Below are 23289 nucleotides of genomic sequence, written 5' to 3' on the forward strand. Positions count from 1 at the left end.
AGATGATGACTTTTTTTTTTAACTAGTAGTATTTACAAATCAATCTCTCCCTATTAAATTTCAATCTCTCCCTATTATTTACAAACTGTTAAAGGTACAAACTTTCGTCTCCAACAAGCAATAACATTTTTTTCTTGAATAAAGATATTTGTACAAAATTTTGTTAATAAAATGGTGTACTCACTCTCACAAAATTAGAGGACCTCACGTAAATTTAAAAAATATCGGCTTGTGGTCTTCCACCCCATTGTAAATAGTGAGAAAAAGATTTTATAAAAAAAATTGTACATATAACAAGATTTTTTTTTCTGTGGCAAGGTTTACCAATTTACTTGCCAATAGCCAAACACGTTTGACTGGTCTTATTTGACCATCCTCTTTACTCTAGCATGTTACCAACCAACATAGTTTTTCGAAAAAAAAAAAAAATCAATCTTCGTCTTCATTATATATTATGGTTAAAATGATTTTTTTTCCTGTGGCGACTCAAAAAAATTAACAATAACCCACTAACAAATGCATATTTAATCTTTTTGAACTAATAAAAATCAATGTTCTAAACAGTCCGTTGCCACCTTGATGTGAGGTGAAGACAAAATGATCACGCCTTACATTGAGCTCAAAATTAAGCGATCAACTTGATAGTTGAACACTTAATTCAAGTCTCGGCACACTTTATTATTATTATTATTATTTTTCCCCTTTTTAAAAGCCTTTTATTTAATTTTAGTTTCAAACTTTTCCTTTGAAAATTGTATAAATTATTAAGTAAACATAGTAATTTATATTTAAAATGTTTGATATGTATTATTTTAATTATTAAATAGTTTTTAAAATGATCAAAACTTTAAAACAATATTAAAAATAAGAAAACGTTTTTTATGCCTAAATCCATCAAGCTTGAAGCATGATTTCCACGGCTCACCATACTTTAGACTTGAGAAAAAAAGGTTTAATCCCAACCTTGAGAATCCTTACTGTCCAACTCCTAAAATTTTGTAAGAAAAGAAAATTGCGGAATGTACCCAACAAGTTAGGGAACAAGATTCGGACAATCTTGATATAAACACAATCATGTCCTTCCTGTTTATGCCACTCAAAGTTAAGCAGAGACTGTCAGAGCCAATTGCACTTTTGGGCCATTCTAACATAATAATTAAAGAAAAATCAAAAGGCACCAAAGTGTGATGATTTATTATGGCAAGTTGTCTATAATCAGACGTAAAGTTAGAGAGGATTTAGGAAAAATGACCATAGCCAAGCGCGTGAGTTCATCACAAATTTTACTCTTATGCAATGCACGACTATTTTTACAATTAAGTATACGACGACGATTTGATACTTTGTATTTGTTTCTACTTTTTAAAGGCTGTTTGGTCCTCATTAATTTTGCACAATAATGAATTTTGGACCATTGCTCATTATTTGCTTGCCAACCCACGTGATTTACTCAAAGACCAAGACTTCTTCTTTTCCAACATTTGCCCTTGCCCTTGCCCACTAACTTTCCATCCCAAAATCACTCAGCCAAGAGACCATGGGTGAAATTGGAATTTTATGCCTTTTGAATTCAAATCAAAACATATAATAATGTGTAGGTCTTACATTGATGTGATGAGAAAATGCATTTTTGGATTAAAATGGGGATCAAACGGGGGCTAAATTGGTTAAACTTCAATTGAATCGTTCATTTTATGAGAGTTACAATTTTTATCAATTTTGCAATCATGCATTTTATCAAAATATGCTAAAAGACTTTGTCGAAAAATCCTTTAAAATGACTAGACACAAACTTTTTTGTGAGATCAGCACAACAAATTTCTGATGAATCTTTAGTTCGAAAATCACTAAATTTTAGGAGAATGCAGTAAAACGAGAAAACAAAGACTACGCTGAAAGGATGAAATCACGAAAAAGATGCAACAACACGGGCGGCTACCTGCAAATTCATGGAGAAATTTGCTGGAATGGAAATAAAAGTGGATTTATAATTTAATAATAAAAAAAAAAAAGAGGTTTTCATTATATACTTTAATAAATAAAAGTTAAAGAGACTGTAGGGACCTTAGTTGGAATTTTTTAAATTAACAAACGTGGCAATAACAATTTCATCCAATTAAGGTGACAACATTTTCCAATCACTTATATAAACTCATATATCCATACTTATTAATCTGCAACCTCTTCGTCAACCCAATGTCCCGCATTAAGGATTTCTTAGCCGGAATGTCATATTCCGGCTTACATTCCGACGACAATCAAATATCCAAAAAGAAGAAGAAACTTGTACTTCTTTCTCTTGTTGCTTCAATCTTGTTAATTGCTGCAGTTATTGCAGTAGTCGCCGGAGTAAATTCAAGGAAAAAAGACTCCCAAATTGCCGATATAAAGATATCCCCAGCTCACACCATTGTCAAATCTTCATGCAGCAGCACATTATACCCAGATTTATGCTATTCCACCATAGCCAATTCTCTTACAGAAAACAAAAAAGTGAAAAGCCAGAAGGATGTAATTGAATTAGCCTTGAATATTACTCATACTACTGTTAAGCAGAATTACTTCAAGATAGGAAAGCTCATAGCTAAGGGCAAGAATTTGACAGAACGCGAGAAAACTGCGTTGCACGACTGTCTGGAGACGATCGATGAGACCCTTGATGAGCTCCATGAAGCTGTTAAGGATCTCGAAGAGTACCCCAACAAGAAATCTCTTAAACAACATGCTGATGATCTGAAAACCCTATTGAGTTCTGCCATGACTAACCAAGAGACCTGCCTTGATGGATTCTCGCACGACGATGCAGATAAGCACGTGCGGGAAGAGTTGAATAAAGGAGAAGATCATGTGGAGAAAATGTGTAGCAATGTTTTGGCCATGATCAAGAACATGACTGATACGGATATTGCAAACGAGATGAAATTGAGTGGAAGAAAGCTTATAGAAGACGAGGATTCTGGCACGAATGGGTGGCCCAAGTGGCTGTCTGCCGGAGATAGGAGGCTGCTGCAGTCTTCTCCCGTGACTCCCGACGTGGTGGTAGCGGCTGACGGCAGTGGGAATTACAGGACCGTGTCTGCTGCGGTGGCTGCCGCACCGGAGAAGAGTAGCAGGAGATATGTAATTAAGATTAAGGCTGGCATTTATAGGGAAAATGTGGAGGTGCCCAAGAAGAAAACTAACATAATGTTCTTGGGAGATGGCAGAAGCAACACTATTATCACCGGAAGCAGAAATGTAAAAGATGGTAGCACCACCTTCCACTCTGCAACTGTTGGTAAGTTTATTCCAGCTTGTTTGACTCTGCTCAAAAGTAGATTTTATTTTTAAGCACAATTAGAATTAGACACGGTAACATTATTGCTTATTGAAATAGCTAGGGTTTCTTTAGACATTTTTAAGGTACTATAAAATCAAACCTTAGTGGGCAATAATTAATAAAAATGATTCAAGGCTTCGGTAAAGCATATATAAACAAAAATAAAATTAAAATGATTCAGAAAAACATAAAACTACAAATATGTTAATTTTGGGACCTGACCTTGCTGTTTGTACCGGGAGGGTTTGACACCCTTCTTGACAGAACATACTCACATGGGGAGGGGGAGCAATTTTTTATCTTTTTTTTTTCGCTCGATCCCACGCGAATGTGAGAATTTGTCGAGAAGGTGGTAAACCATTTTTCTGTACAAATGGTATTTTCCAAAAAATTAATAAATTTTGACCAAAGTTAATAAAATGTACGATTTAAAAATGGTGAGTCATATGAAATATGGGATTAGAATTATATTTTTACTTATTGATGAATAGGAAAAGAATTTATCTGAAATTGCACATTTTCTAAAATATCCCCTCGTGTGTGCAGCCGTGGTGGGTGAGAGGTTCTTGGCCCGGGACATCACTTTTCAGAATACGGCTGGACCGTCGAAGCACCAGGCAGTGGCGCTCCGTGTCGGCGCCGATTTATCAGCTTTCTACAGATGCGATATGTTAGCCTATCAAGACACCCTCTACGTCCACAACAATCGCCAATTCTTCATCCAATGCTTAATCTCCGGCACCGTCGATTTCATCTTTGGCAACGCTGCGGCAGTGTTCCAAGACTGTGACATCCACGCACGACGGCCAGATTCTGGTCAGAGAAACATGGTCACAGCTCAAGGAAGAACAGATCCAAATCAGAACACGGGTATTGTAATTCAGAAATGCAGAATTGGAGCCACTTCGGATTTAAGAACTGTTCAGGGAAATTTCCCCACTTATCTCGGGCGGCCGTGGAAGATGTATTCGAGGACTGTTATAATGCAATCTTCCATTACTAATGCAATTCATCCTGCTGGTTGGCATGAATGGAATGGAAATTTCGCACTTGAAACTTTGTTCTATGGCGAGCATCAGAACACCGGAGCGGGCGCCTCCATAACCGGAAGGGTGAAATGGGGAGGACATAAGGTCATTAGTGTGACGGAGGCGCAGAGTTATAGTTCAGGCAGATTCATTGCTGGTGGCAGCTGGTTGAGCTCTACTGGATTTCCGTTCTCCTTAGGTTTATGACGTTGAAACACGTAATTCTTGGATTGGATTGTTAATGAGCGTGAATTTGCTTAGATTGAATAAGGTTATCAACCCTGATTATCTCAAACTTGTTTTTGGTTTGTAATCAATTTGGAGCTTAGCCAAACATGCACGATGAGATGTTTTTAAGGACAATGCTACATGTTCAATGTTTTTTTTTTTTTTTACACAATCCTTTACTCAATACTCACAATAGGGATGGGGACCATAGGTCGTCGTTTTTTAAATGCACGCGGGGTCCACACATTATGTAAGAAAGAGTGAAAGATTTTGTCAACAATACCTTTAAAATTACAGTGAGCATTCATGTTCTAGTCCAAAGGGGAAGCTCCTGACAAAGAAAGGGCAAATCAAGTTACATTTATGCTTATCATAGTGGAAAACATAAATGGCACTTCGAGGTAGTACATATTAGTACTTAATACAATAAAAGGGGTCGATATAGGCAAGCACATTCACCCAGGAAACACAAAAATGAAATCTTTCGAGTTTATCATTTAGAGTTTTAACACATTTCAAAGCATTTCCCTACTGGAATGTAAATTGGAAGCGAAATCTGAGATTTGCGTTACACATGAAGCCAACACAGCAATAATGGGAACTGAATCATCGTAAAGATCGGCACTGGAACTGCTAGATGCCCTTCTCATAGGCGATTGATAACAGTTTCGACCTCAGATGGGGTGTACAGATGATATCTTGGGGCCACACTAGCAATATCAACGTTATTCGGGGTAACCTGACATTCCAAAAAAAGTGGGCATTAGTGTCAATAAAAACATTCAAAAACCAAGAATACACAATACCAACCCGATCCACAGGCCTGCTCACCAACCAGCAAAAAGTCCAAAAAGGGCAAAAAAAAATCTTATGAACTTATAATGCGAGCCAATCACGAAGCAGCTTACCTTTTCTTCCATAACTTGTTTCAAAATGGAAAGTGCAATAGTCTCAACTTCTTTAAGAGTTAGATCCTGCACACAAACAAATAAATGAACCTCACATCCTACATTATGATATTTTGACATGGACAGCCATACATAGCACGCGCCTCAATAAACTCTGACTCTGAGTTCAGTTTTGATGTCTAAAATATCTAGAAACTTATCACCAGGGCCGGCCCTGGGGCCAAGCCACCTAGGCAACCGCCTAGGGCCTCCAAAAATGTGGCTTGGGCCCAGGGCCTCAAATCTCATAGTAATACCAGCAACTAGCAGTCCATCTGTCCATGTTCGAGCCCTTCAGCCTTCAGGAAATTGAACGGACACTCAACACTGCAGGAAGGAAATTGAAGAGACGAGAAGGAAATTGAAGGGATAGATTCGACCAAAAGGTAAGTCATTTTCTTCAATTTAGAGAATCAAAATTCCCAAATCTGAAATCTCCTCTCGGCCTCTCTAGAACCCTACTTTTGTGGCACAAGTTTCAGTTCGCACAGTCTTTGGCGTTTAGAGGTTCTTGCTTTCATCCCGAAAACAATGTCGACTGTTATGCAGAAAATCAAAGACATAGAAGATGAGGTAATGCTCATGGATCGAGAAAAAAAATTGATTTTTATTGTTTGCGATGTTGTTAGTGTTGACATGTTTGAGTAGGATTAGGTTTTAATTGATTCTTATTATCATTGTAACGATAAGAAAAACGAGACGAAGAACTATGTTTTAGGGGAATAGAATTTGTACTGAAAATGAATAAATAATAATGTTTTTATTCATATATTTTGTGAAGGAGAAGGAAAACAGAGAAGAAAATTGTGTATCTGGGTTTTAAGAAAGCTGTCTAGAAAATAAAATTCACTTAAAAGTGTTCTTTTTAGTTTTTAGTGATAATTTAGCTGGTGATGTTTTCTGTAGTTACACTGGAACATTATATATAAGCAAATACAACTTGGAGTTTTGCTTATCTATTTCCTATTTACTGTTTGATATGTTTTTATTATTGGAAGAAACAGAAAAGTAACACACATCAAGTGATATATAGTCATGATCATATGTTGAATCAGAGATATAAGATTGATTATGATCATATAAATATGATGCCAGCTTAATCTCTCGGATTGCAAGTGATGTTTTATTTTGCAATTCTATCTTTTAGATTGTACGAAGTTTTCATTTGAATATAGATATATTTTTTTATTTTAATATTGTTACATGTGTAAAAAAAAATTATAGATATATAGGGCCTCAAAATAATTTTCGCTTAGGGCCTTCAAATTCTTAGGGCCGGCACTGCTTATCACTGATCAGACGTAAACATGTAGTTAAATAAAAAACTCAGTACCTTGTTATACTGCTCTTGCAAAGAGCTGTCGGCACCTTCAGAACCTGAACCAATGGCTTTTGCGTTGCATTGCCAGAATGTACCAGAAGGATCAGTATGGTACCTGTTTATTACAAAAGTTCATTTAGCATCAACTATCTCAATAGAATATACCAGCAGAAATAGATATATCTAAAATATCACACCTAGTGGAAGTGAAATTGTCCAAAAAATCCACACAAACAGCACATTTCAGAATCAATAGAGCTTTTTGACAGAGAGAGAATGGGTTTCCTGAAAATTTAATGAACTAATGGTCAACATTAAATTTGTTTAACAATTTCATAGATAAATTTATTTTGGATTGAGAAGATAATTTATATATGAAATAGTAATAGAAACAAATATCGTTACACAAGGGAACTCAACCATTCACATTCATAAAGTATAATCCTTAAGAATTCAAGCACAATACACAGAAGAAGAAGAAATCCAGGAACTGCATAACACTGCTGCCAGATTACAATTACTAACATATTAAGTCATTAACTAACAAGCTCCAAAGAAGTCCAGGAATTGCAGGATGTAAAAGTAAAAACCAGCAGAATGTTGACAGCAGTAGATACATCAGCAGATTTCTTAACTAGAAAATTGTATATGTAGGTGGTTTGATATTAAAAATTCAATATAAAGGATAGAGAAGTATCAAAGTTTTCTGCACATGGTAGTTAGTGTGCCCATGACGTTCATGCCGTCAATATTTTTTCTTAACTGCAAGTTTAACAAATAACGTTTCACTCAAAAATTTATGGAGGTGTGACTGCAGCAAGTTGATGAGCAAATTAAGTGAAGGCAGAAATATTCTAGGCCACTGCAATACGTTACGCCAGTGATCCACTTTCCGGTCTCACAGATCAATATTTAATTAGAAGTAATACTTACAAGCAGGGACCATTCTCATCATGACCAGCAATAAGAAGAGATGCACCAAACGGTCTAGACTGCATGACAAGAATGAAACCTAATATTAAAATGCAAGAAGGTACAATTTTAAAATGCTGTTTGAAAGGAAAGTAAGATAACTTATTTCATATCCCATGTCCTGTGGGGTTGATAAAGCAATACATCCAGCAGCTCAAAGTACATTACAAACTGAAGTACATCCCATAAGTAAGTTTACTTCATCGACGAATTCATCCTTGAGGGCAACTATACCAGTCTATCTTATAAATTTACATACTCATGAAGCCCAAATGGCAAATTCTTAATACAGAATCCTCGTTATCTTGTCAAAGATTTTAGGACACCAATGAACAGCATGACGAGGTAGACTCTTGTTCAAGGTTTTAAGATATACAAATAGCACAATCTAAATAAAGTTTCACTCGAAGATGGCACGTCTCTCAACGTGGTCTGAAGAAGCAGTAAGCTTAGAATGCTCAGGATTGTATACAGGGCAATAGTCATAATCAAAGGATACATATACTTTCTCAAAGTGAAGGTAAAAAGAAGTGATAATAAAAGAACACCAAGTTTTAGAGCAGTAGATTTATATCCTTAGACGCAAATGGTGCAAGGCAAAGAATTCTAACATCCAAACAGCCAAAAAAGAAATGGGAAATTTATAAGCATGATGACAGACAGATTCTAACCATTGATTCTTCGTCTCCTTCACCAAATCGTAGGGCAAGGTCACAGAGAGCTTGTGTAGTTGACTCAACTGTCATGGGTTCGCCATAAGAGAACCTATGATTCTGGAAAAACAAAATAAAAAAATAATAAACATTTGCCTACACAATTCTACCATGGAAAACAGATTGAAATGAAGATGATAGGTGACAGGTACCTGAGTTTCAACTCGAGCATGTTCAACCAGAGTACGGGCATCAGCAATTAAACCACTCATAGCACGGCCAATATGCTCATCGATTTCCATAATCTTCTCCACACTGCTAGGCTCCTACAACAGAATTACAAAAGGAAATGAATCAGAAACATAACACAAATTTTTGACATCAACAAAAGCATCTACCATAAAAAAAAAAAAGAGCTAGTAAATTCAAACTATGTCAAATGCAGTGCAAGCTTTAGGTAACATGGGAGTGAGGCACAATCACAATGGGATTAGCAAGGATAATCACTTACTCTATATAAGCTCCTTCTTGCAACCAGAGTAGCTCTAATCTCCTTCAGCATTACATTCTCAGGTCAAAGTTAGTTATTACAATTTAGCATGTAATGAGACTTTTTTTTCTTCTTTTCTTTTCATTTTTCTTTCTTGGTATTTCACCCTAAACCCCTTTAATGAGAATCTAATCCAGGTAATTACGAATACAATTTTATATTAATTCTAGGTTATCAGAGATTACTCTCGTGAACGCTGAAGCTCTAAAGACAACAAATTTCATTATTTACGCAATGATTGACATCTTTTCAAGTATACCTCCGAGAAATTAAATTTAGAAATAACATAAGGTGATATCAGTACTAGTACAATTACCTAAAAACAATTTAACTCTGTTTTGGTTTGAACAGAACAAGTTGAAGTGATAATAATAAACAGAGAAATTTCCAGACCATGATTCCGAAGGAAAATGGTAGAAAATGTACCAAAAGTGGAGAGGTAATACGCTTCTCGACTGCAAGAACCACCCCTTCCTCAGTTTTTATGGCGATAGCAGTGGATCCCAACTATAAGGATCACAAATAATACTAATTTTAATAATAATAAAAAAAAAACCGCAATAGTTTAATCTAGACTCTTAAAGGTGAGTAAAAATAAAGATTTATCGTGAATGTGGTTACTTTGATGGCTTCAATGGCATATTCAACTTGAAACAAGCGGCCTTCCGGAGAGAAAGTGTTAACTCCTCTATCGTACTCAGTCCTTAAAAAAATAAAAATCACATAAAAAATAAAAAATAAAAATCACATAAAAATTCAAAAAACATCAAACTAAACAGGACATTAAAACCTCCAAAAAAAACCTAGGTTTCGAGTAGGAAATGCGATTTTTAAATTTTTTTTTTTTTTTTTGGGTACCTTGTGAGGAACATTCTCAATTCGATTATTAGAGCTCAAAAGAGTTGCTGCAGGCATGTAAAACACGCAAAAATTAGGAACGGGTACAGATTTAAACAGTTTAACAATTCTGCCGAATCAAAATACAATTTTTCACTGAAATAATTTGAAAAAAAAAATAAATAAAGAAATAAAGAAAAACCAAAGTGGATCTGAATCTGACTAACCTTAATTAAGAAATTAGAGAGCAGACTTAATTTTTTTTAATTGATTTGGCTGAGATTTATTTTACACCTGCATGAGAGCTCTTCTTGAGAAGCAAGGCAGGATTTTAGGAAGGGGAATTTGGTAAGAGCCTTTGACCAATATTTATAAAAAATAAAAACATTCAAAATGATTTTATTGGCAAAATGACAAAATTGACCTTTAGTTAATAGCAAAATATCAACCAATTTCCCTCATTTACACCTCATTTTATCTTCTTCAATCACTGTAAAACCCTATTCTTCCATATCGAATCTAACGACTTCTTCTTCCACTATAAAACGCTATTCCATTACGAATATAAGGTCTTCTTCTCCTTCCCATTTTCATCATCTTCAACCCCAAATCGTACAATATTACCCAAATTTTTTTATTAGGATTTCTTAGCTTACTTTGCAATAGAGCCTCTGGAGCGAAAAGAATTACGTAGTCTGTCCATGATTCTTGGGTTGTTTGTAATCTTTTTGGCCGATAGCCTTGCCACAAGGTTTCCATTTATTAATCTTGTTAAACTTCATCATTGTGTTGTGATTGATCGGTAGTTTTAACAAGATGATCTTTCTCCTTTCATTTTTTTCCTTTTAAAATGTGATTGTGCTTGTATTAGTTTAGATTTTGCTACATCACTTTTAAAAAAACACACATTTTGAATTGTATCGTTTCGACACAATTTAATTATTAACAATGTGTGATATTAGTTTCACTTATAAATGATAAGGACCTTAAGAAAATTAAGTTTTAGTGACTTCTTGTTGTTGAGTGCATCCAGCTTCACATTTCGAGTCTGTATGGTCAGGGCGGACTCAGTCATTTTGGGTTGTGGGGTCAAAAATTAGAATCGTGCTATAATGCCCACATGAATGACCGCGGAATTGACATAGCACACACACATGGAGTCGAGATTACTTTATTCATGGGTACCCTACCGAGCATGTGAGGGCGCAGTCACTTGCGAGGTCATCCTCTCGGGTTGTGTTTAACTCCAAAAATTAATGTGAATTTTTTTAGAATAATATAATATTTATAAAAATAAGTTAATACGTATTTTGACATTTTGAAAGTGTCTTATAATTCTATCATTATCAATATTGTTAAATAATTTTGTTACATGTATAATTTTGTTTACCATGTCATTTATGGATGTTGGGCTAACGATGAGTAAATCAAATTGGATATAGGAAGTCAATGAAATTTAAGTTTAACGAAAAAAATAATTTGAAAGTAGTTCAAATTACATTTAATCCGTAACCATTTTAGAATTTTTGACATCATTTTTAATGTAAAATTTTCTAATAAAAAGATGTAAATTATATTGAAAAATTTATCGTGAAAAATAATAAATGTTAATGAAATAATTGATTTTTTCGAGTTAAACGTCTCTTTTAATACATATGTTTGACGCATATTTAACTATTTTCGTTATCTTTTTGGACTATTTGATATGATTACGATGTAGTTTTCGTAACGAACTTCTAGATAATACAAGCGATTTGTAAATTTGGATAGTATAAGATCATCGGCAAATTTTAAAAGTTAGTATATTATCGAAATTTTCGAAATACTAATTTGGAACGGCTTACTTTGATACATCATAACTTTTGCTATGGTTGATCATTTCACACACCATTAAGAAGCGAAAAACTAGGCCATGAGTGATTTGAAATGATATTAAGAATGCAATATTTCAATTTCATTTAATATGTATTGAAGTGGGTCGAAAATGGGGTAAAACAACCATTTTCTGCGCTCGCACATAAAATCAAAAAGAAAAGAAAAAAAAAACCAAAATTTTGTAGAGTCATTTGACCCCACATGACCCGATGTGGATCTGCCCCTGTGTATGGTGATACTTTTGCTGCAACAAGAAATTGACAATTCATTTTACTTGTGAAAATTTGCTTGTTCTCGACCTCTTAACGTATCTGGAAATAAGACAAAGACAAACCTTATGAAAGACTAGGATTTCAAATTAAATCAAATAGAAATGAAAATCGTATCCTAGTAAACAAATTGAATTACACATACTTATTCTTCTGATTCAAGAAGCTGACAAATTAACTCCAATTACTAGCTTTTTGAACAAACAGAGCATACATAAATTACATGTCTTACACAAGTTAGGCTTCTGCTTTACCAAAGACCTGGTAGAATTGCAGGCTGCAATTCTGTCCATTTATTTTATATGCTATCCAAGTATTGAATTTACAGAGAGTTCAGATGCATGCTACCTGAATATTTTCCTTCTTCTTAGCTTTCTTCTGGATGTTAATCACAATTTGATTTAGTTCCTGTTTTAAAAACATAAAAAATAATAATAAATCCCTCCCTTCTATTGCTTTGAGAATTAAGATTTCTAACTCAATTATTGTTTTGCATTTTACAATTGGAAAAATGGAAGCTGAAGACACAATGAACGTGAAGATAAGTAATAGGTGTAGAATGAAACTAATTGATGAAGTTTTCTACAGCTTAGATGACAAGCATCAGGACCTATTTACAAATTCCCGCTTTGAACATTTGTTAAGCTTGAGAAACATAAAGCTTGCATCCCAATTAGTCCACCAACTGATTCAGAGGTCAATAAATACCTCAAAAAAAAAATTGAAGTATGGATTAAGGTTGGAGACAAGCTTGCAAGATTTTGATTGCAATAATTCACACTGGTGACTGGGCTTAAAGCTGGGGATTTGGAGAATGAGGATCCGACGCTTGGGCAAAATTGTAGATGGTGAAAGAATGTTTTAAGCTTAGTAACGGAAAAATAAAGAGAGGTTTATTTTTAGATGTTTTCAAACGTTGCAAGCATAAGAATAATAAATATAAGTTGGGCCTCCTCGTCATATTGGTATACGTACTTTTGGCAGCAGAAGATAATACATTTGTTAATCCATGGTTGTTTTATTTGATAGATGATCTTGATAGATTTAACAAATATTCGTGGGGAAAAAGTCATACGAGTACACTATTAAGGTATTTAAACATAATTATCATTTGCTTCAATAGTGAAATCTCAAAAATTTATCGAACGCTCAGCAACAAAAAATTTATTTCTAGCCTGCACTAGAGTCTGTAAGTATATTTACCATTATTAATTTCGTTTTCATTGAATTAGTAACTTGTTTAATTGAAAACCATATCTGTCGAAATAAATAACTTAAAAGTAAATTTTACTTTTAAGCATAGGTGAAAATCAGATCATTGGATGCTGTGAATTTGGAATACTACGACATTATGAGTTAAAAGATATAGAAAAAATTGGAGTACGGTCTTCACTGAGTGATTGATACCTGAACGTTTGGTCCAAAAGAACACGAAGCAATGACATATATTGATCTAAATCCTATGTTCATTATTATATAATAATTTTTTGAAATAATTTTGAGATGGCGAAGGGGAAAACTAGGACATTATCTAATAAAAAATGAAACAAAAGATTAATCCGACAACACTTGTGAGACAAGAAGAGAGAAATTAAGCTTCAGTTTTCATCATCTCATCATCCACACAGGCATTAAATGAAAAAATAAATCATCAATTGAGATTATCAAAATTAATCAAACCTAATTACCTATGTACAGAAGTGCTTGTTTAACCGAGCTTATTACAACTAATAAGTGTACTTTATACATTTATTTGGGATTTAAAATAATTACATTTTTGAAGTTTTTTTTTTTTTTTTTTTTGAAATATAGCTTAATTTATGTTATATTACGTCTAATAGGTAAAACTCATGATTTGATGAAAAATTGGAGAAAACAAGCGAAAAATAGAGAAAAATGGCAAAATCAAAATTATGGGGGACTAAAATGTAATGATTTAAAAGTTGTGTCAGATTGCAAGACAGTAATTCAAGAATGTCAAGATCTATTGAAGTTGAAGAAAAGTTAATGAGATGAGAAATTGTTGAAAATGATCAAGATACACACGTAAGAAAGTTCAATGACCAATTTGCAAAATTGTTTCCAAAAAGTATTATCTGAGGCCAAATTTCGTGTATTGTGTGTAGATTCACTTTGATTCCGGGAAAAAATTCCGTTTCCTTGTTTGATTTTGAAAACTTTTGATATGCAACTTTTTGACACTCCAATACACCATAAACCATCCAAAAATTAATAAATCTTAATTAAGACCTAAAATTTAAATGGGTATGGAACTTGAAATTAATCCCCTTTCATGATCTTAGTGAAATATATACTGACCGTTAGATTTGTTTAAATTAAAAGTCGCGATTATTTGTCAAAAATACCTGTCAAATTCATGTATAAAAGGAACGCTCTCCATATGTTTGTGTGTGTGTATGTATATAGAGAAATTGTGAATTATAGCTACCTTAAATGTTGTATTTTGGGATTAAATGTGAATTTTTCCCAAAATACAACATTTAAATGGGCATGGAACATGACCTGAACCTACAAAGACCAGAATTGGCAGCCCAATTGATAGAAGGTCTGAGGGAGCTCCGTGCATTTTGACTTGGGTTTCAATTGGGCTCACACTTAGGGACGTTGATGAGTAGAGTCGGCTATCTCTTTTTTATTTTATTATTATATTTATATGGCTGCCTAAAATTTATAGCTGCTTCTTAAATCCTGTTAAGGCAGTTACCGTGCAGCTGACAGCTAAATAAATTTTACTTTATCATTTTTTATTTTTTATTTTTTAAATTTATTTTTTTAGACTCGACTCGTTATGGGCCGAAAATGGCCCTTGCGGCTCGACAAGCTGGCTTGGGCAAGCCAAACTAACCCCCCTACTCACACTTTTCCTGCCATTGGCCCTTAGATTTTATTACTTATGGTTCGTTTGATTGTAAAAATGGAATAGAATTGTCTAGAAAACGAATTTCAGGAAATTGAATTGTCTAGAATTATTTTCCTGAGAATTGTAAATTATTGTACTTGATTGGTACAATTTTCCACTTGAAAAATGTTGAAATAAAAGTGTCTTTTGGTGTTTGTTTGATTTTGTTTTACATGAAAATTGTCAATTAAAGAGATAGATTTTATTGGTATTGGGAATTAAATTTGTTTCCATTGCCAACAAAAACAAAACAAAACAAAAATTTTAAGAAGATCATCTATCTTTTAGTGTTCATTTGATTTTGTTTTATATGAAAATTGTCATTTAAAGGGAAATATTTTTTTACAATAATTTTTAAAATTTGTTTTCATTGTCCAAAAAAAAATGCTATAGTAAGTAGGAAAACCAACTTAAAAACCAAGAAAAGTGCAAACTTCGAGACTGTTGGAATTTTGTATCGAAAATTGATTGTGACCAATTTTATATGATTCTTTAAGTGGAATTCGTTATCTGGTGAATGAGAAATTAAATCAAATGTAAACAGCTTAATACTTGAAATTGTTGGAAAATCGTATAGAATATTGTGAAATATTCTACAAATATGTGGATGAAAAGATGTGTCTTTTCATATGAAAGACACGACTCTTGGTATGGGTATAATAAATTTCCAATAATTGTGTCTCTTAATGTATAGAAATAAATTTCAAGAGATGTGACTCTTGGTATAGTTGTGTCTTTTGACATACCTTTCCAACTACCATATATAGACCCCATGTGTTTGAATGTTATCACTCAAAAAATTCAAGAAAAGTCATAGATATCATATCATTCCATTCCAGTTTACACTTTGGTTTTGCATAAAACATTTGCATCAAAGTCATGGTAGAGAGGGAATTCCGTTCGAGTTCGTTGGTCGAAGTCATTTGGAGTGCTCATATGGCTCGACGTGGTCGTTGTATCTTGGGAGATGATTTCCGGAGAACCGTTAACACCGATGTGGAGCAAATTCATCTTAAAGACAAAGTGTCTAACTTGCCTCGACCAAAAATCCATCATTTGCATATTCTTTCTTCATTTTCTGATTCTTTTTATTATAATTTGATTTCAAAAAATGATTCACATTATTTATATGTTTATCCTGCAAGGTTTGATCCAAAAAATTACTTGCTTTCAATCATGAGTTGAAAGGGAAGAAGTCATATTCAGGTGTTCAGATTCGATAAATTCTTATTTTGTCTTCTCAAATCCTATCTCGGTAAGTCAAAATTATATTTCGATTTCATGCAAATTAATGGTATATTTTTATGAATATATTATGCACAATTATCGACGTAATTCTCCAACAATCTTAAGATGAATTTTGGTGCTTGTTGTGCATTTTATATTCTATGTAGAATCTGCCAAAATTGATGCAAAATCGTTAAATTTCGGGTAGTTTATTCCGCTCACAGCAGTAAATCAATTTTATGTCAAGTGTTTACTTGGGCATTTCTTTATTAATTTTGTATGAAAAAAAAAAAGATGGATCTATTAGTGTGCACTTGTCCATCGAATTCTGGAAAAAGTTTTCATATATGCTATAAGTGCATGTGACTTCTCAATTCTATGTGCAAAAACAATGGCTGTTAACGGGTGTCTCTGATTTTAAAATGGTTTGGCAGGTGACTGTTGAATGTTTTGTTTGCCAATTTTATATTTGTATAAACTATGAAGTCTCTGCATGGCTGGAATTTAAAAAAAAAAGAAAGAAAAAAAAGTTAATTGGTATGTGTATGAAATTGGATTTAAAAGTTTTGTTATTGCATGAAGACTCATGCTTGAATCCTTAAGTTATGTCTGTGATTTAATTGTATATATTATATTGCTTTTGACGGTTTCATTTGTCGGTTTATGGTTGGCACCTTTTAATCAAAAGGGATCTATTTGGCCAGTGAGATTCTGTAAAGCTTCTTGAATTGTTTTCTATACCGTGGAGATAAGTAAGAATTTGATACTAAATCAATTTTTGCCATGAAGTAATTATACGCAAAAAGGTTGGTGGTAATATTTGAGAATTACCACAAGAAAGTATCATGTTTTCGATCCTTGAAATTTGGACGTAATTGATATTGTTTTATTATAATCCATAATGATTTTTAATGTCCAGGAATTCATTATACACAAATTTCCATATTGTCCTTATGTTCCTAACCGAAAATTGGAAATGAATGTTTATATTTATTGTCTTTATGTTAAATGAAATAAAGATTCATTAAATATATGCAATTCATGTTAGAAATTAATTTCTGACTATATGATGACCCATTGTATATTTTGTAACGGCCAAGGGAAGAAATATTTGGAATAATGTGACCTTTCGTTTTAAATGCAATGACAACAATTTTGTGGTGGCTTTTGATTGGAAAGCATGAATTGGCGAATTGACGTATGACAGTTTTATTTGGTGCTAAATTCCTTAAAGAATTGTATCATTAATTTTTCATTGGAATAAAATACAAAAGTGGCTATGGAATGTGACATTATAATATCATTTGTATAAACGTGAATTCCAAATAGTGAATTCATTTGGTGAATCCATACAAGAGTTTGGATTTCGGAGACTTTTTGGTCAGTATATGCAAAATCGGTATATGCATATACAGTACGATGCAAATACGGTAAGCAGTAAATACGGTATGCTGCAAATACAGTAAGCTACATATACGGTAAGCAGCAAATACGGTAAGCCGCATATACGGTGAACGACGTATACGATAAGCCGCATATACGGTAAGTTGCATATACGGTATGGGTCAATCCGGTAAGTGACATATTCGGTATAAAATTGTAAATCCGGTATATGTCCATGGATTTTGGTTTGAAAATTATACAAACCTTGATTAATAATGATAGCCTCAATTAATTCTACGAAATTAAATGAGATGACTTGTGCAAAATTATAGTTGCATAAGAGTTTTTGTCATAATAAATTTAAAGTGGAAATTGCTTGCCCAATTATTGATATATGAAAATATTTTATACAGCGCAAATGGTGTCTATAGTTGGCGGTATTGCCGAAAATCCTTAAAAATAATGATTGTAGAATGACATTCATTTGTAAAGGATAAAATTATGTTATGCAAAAATTGTGAAGAATATTATGTAATATTTTAAGAATAATTTTAAGAGGCGTGTCCTCTTGTAAGGTTGTGTTTTTTGCAAACACAACTTTTCAATTTATTGTTGATTAATTCATTCAAATGTGAATATGGTGAATAAGGTGAAATGAACCTTATTGTTTGATGTAAATAATATTATTTGTGAAATGTCACAAATGTAAAAGTTTCACATGGTTGAAGATGCTTAGTTTTCTTTATTATTGAATTTGACTTCAATCGTGGAACCAATTAAGTCGGTTTACGTTTGGAAAAGCATTGTTGGTATAGTGATGATCAAATTAATATAGTTGATTGAAGTACAATTTCGAATGGAAAATGACTTTTCATTCACATGAAGAAACAACCACTATTTTGAAAGTACTTATACTTTCACCAAGCATCCGATTCGGATATTATCTAAGTGATAAATAGATTGAACTATGAAAGAGTTAATAAACTCTAAGTTCAAGAATAATCCAAAAATGTGGGGATTATCATGAATGCTTGAGAACTTATGTAAAAAGTTCAAGTCGTGTGGGTACAAAGCTACTACTTGGATATATAACCCTAAATTAGGAATTGTGGGAGTAAATTAGTTTAAAGTTACACTTTCCTGTACCTCTCAAGAAAATGGAAGAGATGCCATATGAGTTATGAAAATGTCATCATCCTTCCAACTAACACTTAAAAGTGTGGAGGTGTTTGGAAAATGTTGAGATTCCTAAGCCCAAACAAATAAATATTGGTCCCAAAATGATTGATTGCATATTTAGTGGATACATCAATAATAGTAGTGCATATCATTTCCTCGTACAAAAATTGGATGTACACGAGGGTACCATAATTGAGTCAAGAAATGCGATATTTTTTGAGAATATGTTTCCTTGCAAAGTTAAGGAAAATGTAAGTTTGAATAACAGAACATATGAAACTAAAAATGGATCTTCAAATGAGGAAAAATCAAAGCGTAGTAAGAGCGCTAGAATGTCCACTTCATTTGGTCCGAATTTTCTAACATATATGATAGAAAATGACCCAAAGACTTCTGAAGAATCAATGTTTAGTCCGAAAGCACCGCATTGGAAAAAAGCTATTAATAGTGAGATAGATTCCAGAATGCAAATTCATACATGGAAATTGGTAGATATACCTCCCGAAAATAAGCCTTAGGGTGTAAATGAATTAAAACCTGATTGATCCATTGATAAATATAAGGCTAGATTGGTTGCCAAAGGATATAGGCAGGAAGATGGATTTGACTTTTTTACCTACTCACTCATCACCAAAATCACTTCGATAAGGTTACTAATTGCAACTGCGACAATACATAACCCTGAGATTCACCAAATGGATGTGAAAACGAGATTCCTGAACGGTGAGTTAGAAGAAGAGATATACATGGAGCAACCTAAAGGTGTCTCCAAGTGAAAGCCACAAAGTTTGTAAACTTGTTGAGTCCTTATATGGACTGAAACAAGCTCATGACACCAAAAGTTTGACAAAACGATGTTGTTAAATGAGTTCAAAATAAATGAATGTGACAAGTGTGTATGCGTGGAAAATACACCAGATATCTATGTGTTTGTATGTAGTCAATATTTTGATGATGGGCAATAGTCACGAAGTGGTGCTAAACGCCAAGAAAATGCTTACGAAGTATTACGACTTGAAAGACTTGGGTGCGGCAGATGTAATATAGAGATAAAAATCTCTAGAACATCGGAAGGAATTGTACTTTCCCAATCTCACTTGTTGAAAAAATATTTAAAAAGTTTGAAATATTGACACAAGTCTACACTTGGTCAAAATAAAGGTGAAAGCATGTAACAACTGAGATATTCACAAGTAATTATCATTCTAATGTATATTACTAAATGCACTCGATCGGATAAAGCTTTTGCTATGAATAAATTTAGTAGATTCACGAGTAATCCAGGCTATAATTATTGAGTGGCTTTAGGGTTAATGCCACGAGCTCGGCTCGGCTCGTGCTCGTGGTGAGCCGAGCTCGGGCTCGGCTCGTTGAAATTGGGTGAGCTCGGCTCGTGGGCTTGCCTAAATTTTATTTTATTTTTATATAGAAAATAAAGAATAGAGTTTTAAAAATAAAAAGTGTTAAAAAATACAAATAATTTAACGAAAACAATTTTTTTTTATTTATATCATATTGTAATTTGTAATATTTTTTATAAGGTATAACCGTATAAAATATTTATATAATGAAAACGAATTATTTTTTGAAATACATTTACAAAAAATATTTTTTTATTTCTTTTTAAAATTAATAAAGAATAGAGTTTTAAAAATAAAAAGTGTTAAAAAATACAAATAATTTAACGAGAACTAGTTTTTATTTTTTTTATTTATATAATATTGTAATTTGTGATACTTTTTATAAAGTATAAAATATTTATATAATGAAAACGAATTATTTTTTGAAATACATTTACAAAAAATATACTTTTTTGATTTCTTTTTAAAGTTAATAAAATATAAACCCTCCTCCTTTATTCGGGTTTGGGACCGGCTACATCAATTTTAAGTAGACGGAGTTAAAAATTGTACGCGAACAACTTGTTGTAATGTGTACAATTTTTTAAAGAAAATTAAATTTAACGATTAAAAAATAAAAAAAAAATTTGATTAATATAATTAAATCAAATATCACTTACCTGACGACATGCAATTTCAACGTATTTATCTTGTAGTCGAAAATGAGCGTCCTGCCAATCCTTCACACACATTAACGCTTCCAAAACATCTTCTTTCAGTCGGCTCCTGACATCAGTCAAAACTCTTTTACCTGCACTAAAAGCAGACTCCGAAGTAACAGTGCTAACTGGAGGTGTCAATAGATCTTTCGCAATTGCAGAAACAATTGGCCAACGTCTTTCATACTTTCGTTAGAATTCAATTACTTCTTCTGAAATTTTTTTAATTGTTCTGTCTGTTAGCATATTATGATTGAAATAATCAATTAATTCGGTAGCCATCGCATTTTGAGTTTCGACCGATGTTTGATGAGATGCAGATGTAGACGACATGACACTAGATGTACACATTGCAGTTGCATCATATCTAAATGTATTAATGTCCTGAAATAAATTCATTATTTCCGCTGCATCTTTTTCAGTTTCAGCAGAAGGAGTAGGTGCAGTAGAGGGTGCCCGACTAACATTTGCACCCATTCTTTCCGCATATAAATCATACATTCCACATAATGTTTGCTCTAAATTCTTATAGGTGATAGGTGTATCAAGTATTAAAACTTTATTGATTTGATCAATTACGTATTTAGTTCCCGAAATATTATATCAGGGGTCCATTGCGCATGCTAAAGGAAATAACATAGGCAGTTTTTCCCAATATTTTCTAAACTTTAATTCCATAGCAATTAAAATTTCACTAAAAGTATGATCATTTTTATATTTATGGAATGTTCTTGCAATTATATAAAGGCGTTCAAGCACCATACAACTTGTGGGATAATAAATGCCAGATAAAATCTTTGTAGTCTCATAAAAAGATGTCAAAAATCATTTAACTTTTAAAACTAAAATCCAATCGGATTCATTTAACATACCATCATCATCACTTCTAACATGTCTATTATTATAAAAGTCAGTTATTAAATTTTTGAAACCTTCACATGATTTTAATAGCAAGTATGTATAGTTCCATCTATGACCTACGTCGCTAACAAATATTTTAGCAGTCATCACCCCTAGCTCGGCACAAAAATCTTCAAATACTTGTTTTCTACTAGGAGAGATCGTAATATAAACTAATGCATTCCTAATCCTTTGAAATTCATCTTTTATATGTTTTAAACCATTTTGCACAATTAAATTCAAGATATGACACACACAACGAATATGAAATAAATACCCACCAAAATCATATTGAAGTGTCCTACACAATTTATCGACGACTACCTTATTAACGCTAGCATTATCAAAAGTAAAAGATCGAATTTTACTCTCACAATGATATTCTCTAACAATACTGATAATAACATTATATATATTATTAGCATTGTGAGGAAATTCAATACTTCTAAAAGCAATAATTTTCTTATACATGCACCAAAGTGGGTCTATATAGTGTGCGATTGCAGCTATATATGCTCTTTTATTAACCCCTTCCCATACATCAGAAGTTAAGGATATAACACCCCCATATTGTTGCAAATCCATAATTAATTGTTGTTTTGAATTATTGAAATAATTTATTGTATCGGCACGAAGAGTGTTTCGACTTACCCCAACGTATCTCGGTTGTAGATATTCTTTCACGAACGAGATGAAGTGTTGGTTGTCTGCAATAGCCAGAGGCAACTCAGTGGCGGCAACAAATTTCGCCATTCCAGTTCGAGTCTCGTCCTCCGAATACACTCATGTGGATAGGGATGAAGTTGTAGAACCGACGCCTGGACTGCCAAATTGTAATTGTGTTTGACCAGCTGGAAGAAGTCCATGTCTGGCTACACATGATTTGTAGTGGCGGTTGAGATGAGTGGTACCAATTCTTTTTTGCCATGCCAATCTTTATTGTTAGTATTTACATACTGCTTTAGATTCTGCAAGGCCATCAACGACTTTTCCCGTTGAAATCAACTTAAAGTGATCCCAACATTTTGCTTGTTTTTTGGCCTTTCGCTTTCCCCTTGCATCTGGGATATTTAATTGCTGATCTTCATCTTCATGTTCCGCTTCGAGAACGTTAATATCATCCAAATCAATTGGAATGTGGCTTCCCTGACCGTAAATGTGAATATCTTCAGGTATCGATATGTCATTTAGACCGACAAATTCATCTGGAAATTAACTTTGCGGCGTACTAGGCGATTCTCCATGATGTGACAATGGCTCACATCCTGTATCGAACAAGCTCTCAACAAATGAACGTTGATCCATTTCTGTGATTGTTTATGATGAAATCTTGACTAGATGAATATAAATGTAGTGAGATTGTGAGAATTGAGAATTGGATGAATTGAAATTGTAACTAATAAACTGAAAAAATTGAATTGATATTGTATATTTTGCAGCACAAGAGAGTAAAAACTTGATAATTGATATAATAAAAGATAGTTGAGACTTGAAAAAGTTGTAATCTTGGAAGAGACTGATATGAAAAAATTTTTTTGGGGGAAGGGGGTATTTATAGTAAAAAAATGGGGGAAAAAAGTTCAGTGACCAGAACGGTCACTGAACAAGGCTAGACGAGCCAC

General features: G+C 33.2%; 2 protein-coding genes across 3 annotated transcripts; one reads left to right on the plus strand and one right to left on the minus strand.

The window, feature by feature from the left end:
* The first annotated feature begins 2159 nt into the window (after positions 1-2159).
* Positions 2160-4733, plus strand: LOC111403367 (pectinesterase-like). The gene is made up of 2 exons (XM_023031890.1): positions 2160-3277; positions 3866-4733. The coding sequence occupies exons 1-2, from the start codon at positions 2197-2199 to the stop codon at positions 4552-4554; spliced, it is 1770 nt and encodes a 589-aa protein (XP_022887658.1). The 5' UTR covers positions 2160-2196; the 3' UTR covers positions 4555-4733.
* A 174-nt stretch (positions 4734-4907) lies between these two features.
* On the minus strand, positions 4908-10210 carry LOC111403447 (proteasome subunit alpha type-5-like). 2 transcript variants are annotated; one of them, XM_023032066.1, is made up of 10 exons: positions 10150-10210; positions 9877-9923; positions 9640-9721; positions 9445-9525; positions 8681-8794; positions 8487-8588; positions 7777-7835; positions 6856-6958; positions 5484-5549; positions 4908-5314 (listed from the first exon to the last, which is right to left on the minus strand). In XM_023032066.1, exons 2-10 carry the CDS (start codon positions 9888-9890, stop codon positions 5222-5224), a joined length of 714 nt encoding a protein of 237 aa, XP_022887834.1. In that variant the 5' UTR covers positions 9891-9923; positions 10150-10210; the 3' UTR covers positions 4908-5221. The 2 variants fall into 2 exon arrangements, with proteins under 2 accessions (XP_022887834.1, XP_022887758.1); XM_023031990.1 differs by having other exon boundaries at positions 10083-10205.
* Between the last annotated feature and the right edge of the window lie 13079 nt (positions 10211-23289).

Source organism: Olea europaea, chromosome 1 (assembly GCF_002742605.1).
Source record: "Olea europaea var. sylvestris chromosome 1, O_europaea_v1, whole genome shotgun sequence".
Taxonomy (NCBI): domain Eukaryota; kingdom Viridiplantae; phylum Streptophyta; class Magnoliopsida; order Lamiales; family Oleaceae; genus Olea; species Olea europaea.

Bases quoted from the DNA above. Each gene is read 5' to 3' on its own strand.
- LOC111403367 (XM_023031890.1), top strand. From the start codon at position 2,197: ATGTCCCGCATTAAGGATTTCTTAGCCGGAATGTCATATTCCGGCTTA. The intron at 3,278-3,865 runs GTAAGTTTATTC...TCGTGTGTGCAG, and splicing joins CTTCCACTCTGCAACTGTTG to CCGTGGTGGGTGAGAGGTTC.
- LOC111403447 (XM_023032066.1), bottom strand. The intron at 9,526-9,639 runs GTAACCACATTC...TGATCCTTATAG, and splicing joins ATGCCATTGAAGCCATCAAA to TTGGGATCCACTGCTATCGC. The intron at 7,836-8,486 runs GTTAGAATCTGT...CTTGTCATGCAG, and splicing joins AAGGAGACGAAGAATCAATG to TCTAGACCGTTTGGTGCATC.